This window comes from Pteropus vampyrus, unplaced genomic scaffold (assembly GCF_000151845.1).
Source record: "Pteropus vampyrus isolate Shadow unplaced genomic scaffold, Pvam_2.0 Scaffold18, whole genome shotgun sequence".
Lineage (NCBI taxonomy): Eukaryota > Metazoa > Chordata > Mammalia > Chiroptera > Pteropodidae > Pteropus > Pteropus vampyrus.
In genome coordinates, this window is record NW_011888799.1 from 9,134,244 (window position 1) to 9,143,817 (window position 9,574).

The 9,574-nt window shown below is 41.0% G+C and overlaps 2 protein-coding genes across 4 annotated transcripts in view; both read left to right on the top strand.

Moving 5' to 3' along the window:
• SLC25A27 (solute carrier family 25 member 27) overlaps positions 1-2,232 on the top strand; it is a 29,561-nt gene extending 27,329 nt beyond the window's left edge. For both annotated transcript variants that reach the window (XR_002779113.1, XM_023527675.1), the window contains one exon: positions 1,208-2,232. The gene's annotated coding sequence lies outside the window, so the exon portion shown is untranslated. The remainder of the gene's footprint in view (positions 1-1,207) is intronic.
• A 3,967-nt stretch (positions 2,233-6,199) lies between these two features.
• Positions 6,200-9,574, top strand: part of TDRD6 (tudor domain containing 6) — a 23,425-nt gene continuing 20,050 nt past the window's right edge. For both annotated transcript variants that reach the window (XM_023527668.1, XM_023527669.1), the window contains exon 1: positions 6,200-7,852. In XM_023527668.1, coding sequence (XP_023383436.1) covers positions 6,231-7,852 — 1,622 coding nt within the window. In that variant the 5' untranslated portion in view covers positions 6,200-6,230. The remainder of the gene's footprint in view (positions 7,853-9,574) is intronic.

The window sequence follows — 9,574 nt, forward strand, 5'->3', positions numbered from 1 at the left end:
CATACTACAACATGGATGAATCTGGAAAACATTATGCTGAGTGCAATAAGCCAGACACAAATGGGCACATATTGTATGATTCTACTTTTATGAGATAACTAGAGTAATCAAATTTATAGAAACAGAAAGTAGAATAGTGGTTTCAAGGGGTTGGAGTGGGGAAGAATGAGAAGTTAGTGTTTAATGGATACATAGTTTCAGTTCAGGATGATGAAATAGTTCTGGATATGGATAGTGGTGATGATTGCACGACAATGTGAATGTACTTATTGCCACTGAACTGTACATTTAGAAATGGTTAAAATGGTAAGTTTTTTGTTATGTATATTTTTATACAATTCAGATGTAAAAATATATTAGCAGATTTAATTCAGCATTATAAAAAGGATAATAACATCATATCTCAGTGGGGTTTATCCCAGGAATACAAGGTTAGTTCAACATTCAAAAAAATCAATGAATATAATTCACCTTGTTAACAAAAACAGGAAAAAAAAAAACTTAATAGAATGTAAAAAAGTTTATAAAATGAGAAAATCCAATGTCTTTTCATGATAAAAGTTCTCAACAATCTAGCCAAAGAAAGGAATTTCCTCAACTCGATAAAGGGATCTAAGTAAAACCTATAGCTAACATCACACTGGTGAAGACTGAAGGTGTTCTCCCTAAATCAGGAACAAGACAAGAATGTCTGTTCTCCCCATTTCTATTCAAAACGTACTGGAGGTCTTAGTCATTACAGTGAGGCAAGAAAGAGAAATAAAAGGCATGTCTTCATTGGAAAAGAAGACATAAAAACTGTCTTCATTCATAAACGATATAACTATGTAGGAAATCCTAAGGACTATTTTTTAAAAAGCTACTAGAAATAATAAGTGATCCTTTGCAAAGTGATAAAATATTAGGTCATTATACAAAAATAAAGATATTGCTGTAGCAGTGAAAAATTAGAAACTAAATTTTTTTTTAGTTAATATTTATAATGACATCAAAAACATGAAGAACTTAGGGATAAATCTGTCAAAATGTATGTAAGACTTGTTCACTGAAAACTCAAAACATTTCCTGAGAGAAAGTAAACACTTCAGTTAATGGAGATAAACTGTGTCCATGGATTGAAAAACTCAATAGTCAGTTCTCAAATTCATCTCTTTCTACGATGCAATCCTAATAAAAATTCTGACAGGTTTTTTTTTTTTTTTTGCAGAATTTGACAAGTGTGTTCTAAAATATGTATGGAAAAGCAAAGACCTTGTATAGAAAAAACAATTTTGAGGAAAAAGAACAAAGTTGAAGGATTCATATTACCTAATTTCAAAATTGACTTTTAAGCAGTGTGTATAATAATTAAGATAGTGTGCTACTGGCATAAAGATACACACACACACACACACACACACACAAACACACACAAAATGCAGAGTCAAGGAATAAACTCACTTACATCTGGTCATCTAATTCTTGGCAAAGGTGCCAAAGTAATTTAATCAGGAAAATATAGTCTTTGCTACAAATGGCACTATAACAGTTGGATATCCATGTGCAAAAATAAAACAAAGCCCTCAGTCCTCTCACGACATTTACAAAAATTAATTCAGAATGGATCATAGACCTTAATACAAGAGCTAAAATGATAAAACATATAAGAAAACTGAAAGTCTTTTAAATCTTGGTTTAGGCAAAGATTTCTTGGGACACAAAAACTAATGTATGTGAATGTTTACAGCAGCTATATTAATAATCCCCTAAAATTGGAAATAACCTGAACATCATCATCCAGTGAATAAATTGTGTCTATACAATTGAAAACTATTCAACAATAAAACTATCGATATAGACAACATGGATGAATTCCAAGGCATTATGCTAAGTGATGGAAGTCAAACACAAGAGGCTATAAACTATGGTTCCTTTTTATATGACATTCTGGAAAAGGCAAAACTATAGACAGAGGTTGCCAGGAACTGTGATTGTCAGGGACAGCTCAAGAAGGAGGGAGGGAATAGAATGCAGAGACATCGGGGTACTACTTGGATAATGCAAATGTTTTATATTTTAGCTGTCATATACATTTACAAACTCTACATTTGTATATTTGTGGTGATGTGCACTTACATTATATACAACTGCATACTGTATACAAATGTTTAACTTTACATTTGTCAAAACATCCACCTGCACAAAAGGGTGAATTTTGCTGTATGTAAATTATGCATCAATAAACCTGATTTTAAAAAAAATCTAAGATTTTTTTAATCTTTAAAAGAACAAGAAAGTGTTTTAAATTTTTATTTTCTTTACTGTTACTAATAACTATATTATATGTCTACTGTGCTGGGCCCTTTACCTATTTTGGGTCATTTAATCTTCACAATAAAGTAAAATTCTATTTTTACAGATGAAGAAACTAAATCAGAAAAGTTCATTATCCATGTCGCCCTGAGATGAAAACCAGAGACTTTCAAAATCTGATGCCTTTGCTTTTTCTACTGTTTTGTTGCATCTCAAAAATTTATTTAATGCAAACACATTAACTGTACTTACATTAATTCATACTTCAGAACCATCCCTATATGGTATGTCCCCTTATACCCATTTTCAGATGTGGAAATGAGGCTAGATAATAATCTTGGCTTGCTCTTTCTATTCTAATTATCTCCCTATATTGGCATGGTCTTGAATTATTTGTGTGTGTATGTGTGTGTGTGGAGTCTAATAAAACTTCAGTTGTGGACACTAAAATCCGAATATCTTAGAATTTAAAAAAACTTTTTATTTAAAAATATTAGATTCACATGAAGTTGCAAAAGATATACAGGGAAATCCAATGAACCTTTCATCTGGTCCTCCCCAATGGTAACATTGTACATAACTGTGGTACATAATCAAAACTAGCAAAGTGATATTGGTATAATCTAGTTTCAGATTTTACTAGTTTTACAAGTTTTATAAGCACACACATGTGTGAGTGTGTGTCTAGTTCTCTGCAATGTATCACCTTTGTGATCATTTAAACACATATTCAAGATATAGAAGTTTCATCACAAGGCTCTCTCATGCTACCCCTTTTATAGCCACTTATCCCTTCTCCCCTCATCCCTAACTCCTGGCAATTAATCTATTCTCTATTTCTATGCTTTTAAGTCAAAAACATTATATAAATGGAATCATACAGTATGAGACATTTGCGGATTTTTTTTCACTCAGCATAATTCCCTTGAGAACCTTCCAAATGGTTACATGTATCTACAGTTCATTTCCTTTTTATTGATGAATTGTATCACATGGCATGGATAGACCACAGTCTATTTAACCATTTACCCATTGAAGACTATTTGGGTTGTTTCCAGTTTTTGGCTAATAGGAATATAGCTGCTATAAACATTGATGTACAGGTTTCTGTATGAACATATTTTCATTTCTCTGGAATAAATGCCCAAGATTGCAATTGCAAGGTCATACAGCAAGTACCTACTGAGTTTTTACAAAGTACATTTACATTACCATTTTACATTCCTACCAGCAATACGAGGGTTTCAGTTTTTCCACATTCTGGTCAGTGTTGATGTTATCACTATTTTCCAGTCATTATCATAGATTTATGGTGATACTTGATTGTGATTTTGTTTTTCCTTAATGGCTAATGATGTTGAACATCATTTTATGTTCTTCTTTGCCATCTGTATGTCCTCTTCCGTGAAATGTCTCCATATCTTTTGCCCATTTTCAAACTGTATTTTTTTTCACTGTTGAGTTTCAAGAGTATTTTACATATTGTAGATACAAATCCGGTGTCAGACATGTGGTTTGCAAATATTTTATCCTCTCATTCTCTTTACAGGGTATTTTTCACTTGAATAATTAAAAAATATTTATTGAACAATAATTTTCTAAGCATCTTTAAACAGGGCTAATTAGTGGTGTGGAAACTATAGACTTTAAAGTATACTGTGTTTCTGCTGGAGTTCTCTATATAGGGATAGAGGTCTAAGCTAGCACAGAACAAATATGACTTATCTGTTTTGCCCAAGTTCCCTGCATCTTGTTTTCATAAAAATATTGAAATAACTCATAATATAGTGTCCCACTACCTCTTAAACACATTCCTTCACCTTATCCTTTTCTCTTTTAACTCTTAAATATTTGTATTAGAATACAATTATTCCTTTACCATTTCTGAAGCCAAGGGCCTCTGAAGCCTAATAGGAGGGAAGTTTTTTTATTATTTTTTTTTTAATTTTCTGTGTAACTCAAGATATTTTGCTTAATAAAATGTGGGAAATATTTAGCAGGAGCTTAATCTTCACAGTGCAATGTTCTGATTTTGTTTAGTTCCCTGTCCAGAAGCAGAGGAAGACAGAGCAAAGTAAAGATACCTACCCCAAATACAAAAGAGGTGGGACATTGGAAATATCTGGAAGGATGAGAGGAAAGGGCTCTGTCTGACCAGGCCATAATAGCCACATGATACACCTCGACATCTAGGTTTATAGGGCCTGAGCCATGAAAAGAGTTTGGAGACAAGTTAAATAGAAAACAGATAATATAAAAGGTATGTAAAACTAGGAAATAATTCTGCCTGGGTGTATAGTAGAGTCATGAGGAAGAAACATTTCAGCTAGATCTTGCTAGATGTTTTTAAATCAAATGCTTATTTTTTTGCCCATCATGAATAGGAAAAATTAGAGATAATTTGGAAAATAGAATTAAAATTTTAAGGATGTTTGTCAAGTAAAAGTCTTTTTAGAGAAATCAAATTCATTCTTGCATTTATTCATTCAGCAAGTATTTATTGCCTTAGCCCCATGCTACATTCCAGGAATGCAAGAAGCAGTTCTTGCCAAATGGAGCTTTTAAGCTAGTGGGATGACAAGGTGATCAAAGGTAATCTCAACACACTGTGAAAAATAAACTAAGCACAGGAGCTCTTGGAAGCTCATGGTAGTTTCTAATCTGGATAGACTGAAAACACTGAGATTTATACTGTTAGGCCAGGGTTATATTAAGTACTGCCTTGATTTTATCTATACTTTATTTGATACTTCAAAATGTGAAGGCATGAAATAGGAAAGTGTGAGAAACTATGAGAAACTCCGATGAACAGAGATCTAATGTAGAGATATTTCTGGGAGCTACTCATGGTTTGCCTCCATTTTTCCATTCCACTCCCTCTGCCCTGACAAAGAGAGTCTTCTAAGGGTTACTTTGGTAAGATTTAGGTGAGGGGAATAAAACAAGAGTCCAGCCAATAGGCCCTATGCCACAGTAGATACAGGAAGAATTTGAAGTCATGTTTCTTTCATTCCTCGACCTCCTTTCATGAGTCCGTTTCTGTCCTAGATTTCTGAGTAAATGAATAAATGCCTGCAAAGGTGGCGTGCCACAGTTAGTAAAACAAAACGGCATAAGAACTCCCAAGTAATTGTGGGGAAAGAAGCATAAAACAGCCTCCATATACTCTCATACTTTAACTAATAACTCTTATAAATTCAGGTGATCAAACAGGTTCACCTTAGAGAGGGTCAGCAACTTGCTAGAGAGCAAAACACTGAGTGAGCACAGTGAACCCTCTGCCCTGCGGAGAGCAAGCGCATTGCACCCCTCAGCCTGGGACCTTCTGAAACCTCTGGCCCTAACGCCCAGGGAACCTGCCGTTGCCTCCTGCCCATTTCCCCACGAGCTAACATTGCGCCTGGCTCACTAGGATCATCAGTATTAGCCGGATAACCGAATAGGAAGTACCTTTCTAGCTTGCGCCTCCCCACGGCCCGGCCCTCGGCCAGGCCTTCACGCTGCGTCCTCCAGAGTTGAAGATGCTCTGAGGAGAAACCGATTATGTCCCAGTCCTGCCTCCTTTAGCTTCCTGAACGGCCCTGGAAGCCCCTTTTGGCCTCACGCCACCCCTCGGCCCACCTCTCGGCTGCCACCGCACCCCAGCTGGGCTCCCCTCCGCCGCCCACACAGGCCCGCGGCCGGAAGCGGGGGCGCCACGCGCGGCAAATGCCTGAGCGGCCGCGCAACCGTGGGCCCAACCGTGGGCGGTTGGTCCGGCCGCCGGGTCTTACCAGTAGGCGCGAGTGCTGGGGACCCCGCGTCGGGTGCATTTTGGAGGGGGCGCCTCAGGAGCCCTTCCCAGTCCCTCTGTCTTTTGAGCCTGGTTGGTGGTGAGCGCCTCACAGCGGCGCTGGGGGTTTCGGTGGGCGGTGGCCTGGCCGCGCCGCGCCACGGAGATGTGCTCGACGCCCGGGCTGCCGACGCCGGGGGCCTCGCTGGTTCTGCGGGTGTCTTTCGTGGACGTGCATCCCGAGGTGATCCCCGTGCAGCTATGGGGGCTGGTGGGCGAACGGAGGGACGAGTACCTGAGGCTGAGCCGGGAGATCCAGGAAGCAGCGGCCACGCGCGGCCCGTGGGCTCTGGGCGGTGCCTCGGCCTCGCCGGGTGAGCTCTGCCTGGTGCAGGTGGGGCTCTTGTGGCACCGCGGCCGCGTAGTCAGCCGGCAGGCGCAGGAGAGCCGCATCTTCCTGCTGGACGAGGGCCGCACCATCACGGCCGGCGCGGGCTCGCTGGTGCCTGGGCGCAGCGAGTTCTTCCACCTGCCTTCGGAGGTGCTGGGCTGCGTGCTGGCCGGCCTGGTGCCGGCGGGCGGCGGCGGCGCGGGCGGGGGCGAGCCCCAGCACTGGCCGGCCAGCGCCATGGACTTTCTTAGCAACCTGCAGGGCAAAGAGGTGCACGGGCGGGTCCTGGACGTGCTGCTCCTCCACCGCCTGGTCCTTCTGGAGGTGCCTTCTCTGTTCCAGCAGATGCAGGAGCTTGGCCTGGCCCGGCAGGTACCCCACAGTCTCTTCCGCTCGCTGCTCAAGCGTTATCTCTCAGCGGCCACTAGTGGCATGGGCTCCGGGACTCCAGTCTTCCAGCGAGTCCTGCCCAAGCAAGAGCAGCCTGGTCTGGATTACTTCTATCCCCAGCTGCAGCTGGGCGTGACGGAGCCCATAGTGGTGACCCAAGTGTGCCATCCCCACCGCATTCACTGCCAGCTCCGGAGCTTCTCGCAGGAGATCCACCGCCTCTCCGAGAGCATGGCCCACATATACCGGGGCTCCCCGGGGAAAGGGGGTGAGAACTCCACCAGTGCCACCTGGGAAGAGAGGGAAGAGAGCCCGGACAAGCCTGGCTCTCCGTGCGCATCGTGTGGATTGGATGGACATTGGTACAGGGCTCTCCTGCTTGAGACTTTTCGGCCTCAGCGCTGTGCCCAAGTGCTTCACGTAGACTTTGGCAGGAAGGAGTTAGTGAGTTGCAGTAGCCTGCGCTACTTGCTGCCTGAATATTTTCGAATGCCTGTGGTGACCTACCCTTGTGCTTTGTATGGACTCTGGGACGGTGGCAGAGGCTGGTCTCGGTCACAGGTCGGTGACCTGAAGGCACTGATACTGGGTCAGTCTGTGAATGCAAAGATTGAATTTTACTGTTCCTTTGAGCATGTGTATTATGTCACCCTGTATGGTGAAGATGGGACTAATCTTAACTGTGTATTCGGAGTACAGTCCTGTTGCTTGGCTGACCGATTCCTTCAGAGCCAGGGAGTAGAGGAGGAGGAGGAAGAAGAACCAAAAACAAATCTTCACTCTCAGTCTCCTGCTGAAGAAGTGGATGAAGAGCTTTCACCCCCAACCTTAAGGTCTATTGGGTTAAAGATGAATGCATTCTATGATGCCCAGGTAGAGTTTGTTAAAAATCCTTCTGAGTTTTGGATTAGGTTGAGGAAACACAGTGGCACCTTTAGCAAGTTGATGAGGAGAATGTGCAGTTTCTATTCCTCTGCTAGTAAGCTGGATGGTGTCGTTCTGAAACCAGAACCTGATGACCTGTGCTGTGTCAAATGGAAAGAAAATGGCTATTATCGGGCTATGGTCACCAGATTAGATGACAAGAGTGTGGATGTATTCTTAGTTGATCGAGGTAATTCAGAAAATGTGGACTGGTATGACGTAAGGATGCTGCTTCCTCAGTTTAGACGGCTACCAATATTGGCTCTGAGGTGTACTCTGGCCGATATTTGGCCTTTGGCAGAAACTTGGAGCCAGGAGGCAATTTCGTTTTTTAAAAAGACTGTGCTCCACAAAGAATTAGTTATCCATGTCCTTGATAAGCAGGATAATCAATATGTTATTGAGATTCTTGATGAATCAAGAACAGGGGAAGAAAACATTAGTAAGGTAATTGCTCAAGCTGGATATGCCAAGTATCAGGAATTTGAAACAAGGGAAAATATTTCTGGATGTGCCCACTCCCCAGGGCATGTTTCAAACCATTTTACTGCAGGGAATAACAAAATATCTTCTGCCAAAAAGGTAGAAGTAGAACAGGAAGCCAAGAGAGAGAATAAAGCATCTGTTTCAGAAGCTTTGACTGACACAACAGTTGTTGCAAATGTTTCAGCTGGATTAGTTATACAGAAAAATGAGAAAAGAGTGTCTGTTTATCCTCCTCTTATACAGAAATTTTTGGAAATTAAACCAGGCTCTTCTTGTAAAGGAGAAGTAGAAGTTGGAAGTACAGTAGAAGTCAAAGTGTCATATGTTGAAAATCCTGGCTATTTCTGGTGCCAGCTGACCAGGAACATGCAAGGATTTAAAACCCTAATGTGTGATATTCAGGACTATTGCAATGATGCCCCTACTCCTTACCAGGGAGCTACTACCCCTGCTTGTTTGGCACTACGAACAGTAAATGGAAAATGGGCCAGAGCTCTAATCAGTGGGGCACAATCACCAGAGCATGTCAAAGTAGTATTTGTGGATTATGGAGATGAAGATATGGTATCTATGAAGAATATTTATTCAATTAGGGAAGAGTTTCTCAAAGTTAAGGCGCAGGCTTTTAGGTGCAGTCTTTATAATTTAATTCAACCAACTGGTCAAAATCCTTTCGTTTGGGATGAAAAGGCGATACAGGCTTTCAGTGAATTTGTAGATAATGCATGGGAAGACAATCTAGAATTAAAATGCACAATATTTGCTTTGGCATCGATACACGATGAAGAACTGTTTAATGTCGTGGATTTGCTAACGCCCTTTCAGAGCGCATGCCATTTTTTGGTAGAAAAGGGACTTGCGAGACCAGTTAAACTTCAGAAGCCTCTGGAGTCCTCTGTTCAGCTACATTCTTACTACTATTCTACTCATGATATGAAAATTGGAAGTGAAGAGTCAGTATATATAACACATGTTGATGACCCTTGGACATTTTATTGCCAGTTGGGAAGAAATGCAAATATATTAGAACAGTTGTCATGTAATATTACACAACTAAGTAAAGTTTTGCCAAATTTAAAAACGTCTCCTTTGATCCGCGGAACTTTGTGCCTTGCCAAGTATACTGATGGAAATTGGTATAGGGGGATAATTATAGAAAAAGAACCAAATAAAGTCTTCTTTGTTGATTTTGGGAACATTTATGTGGTAACAAATGATGATCTGCTTCCAATACCTAGTGATGCATATGATGTCTTACTTTTGCCCATGCAAGCTGTTAAATGTTCATTATCTGATGTTCCTGATCGTATACCAGAAGA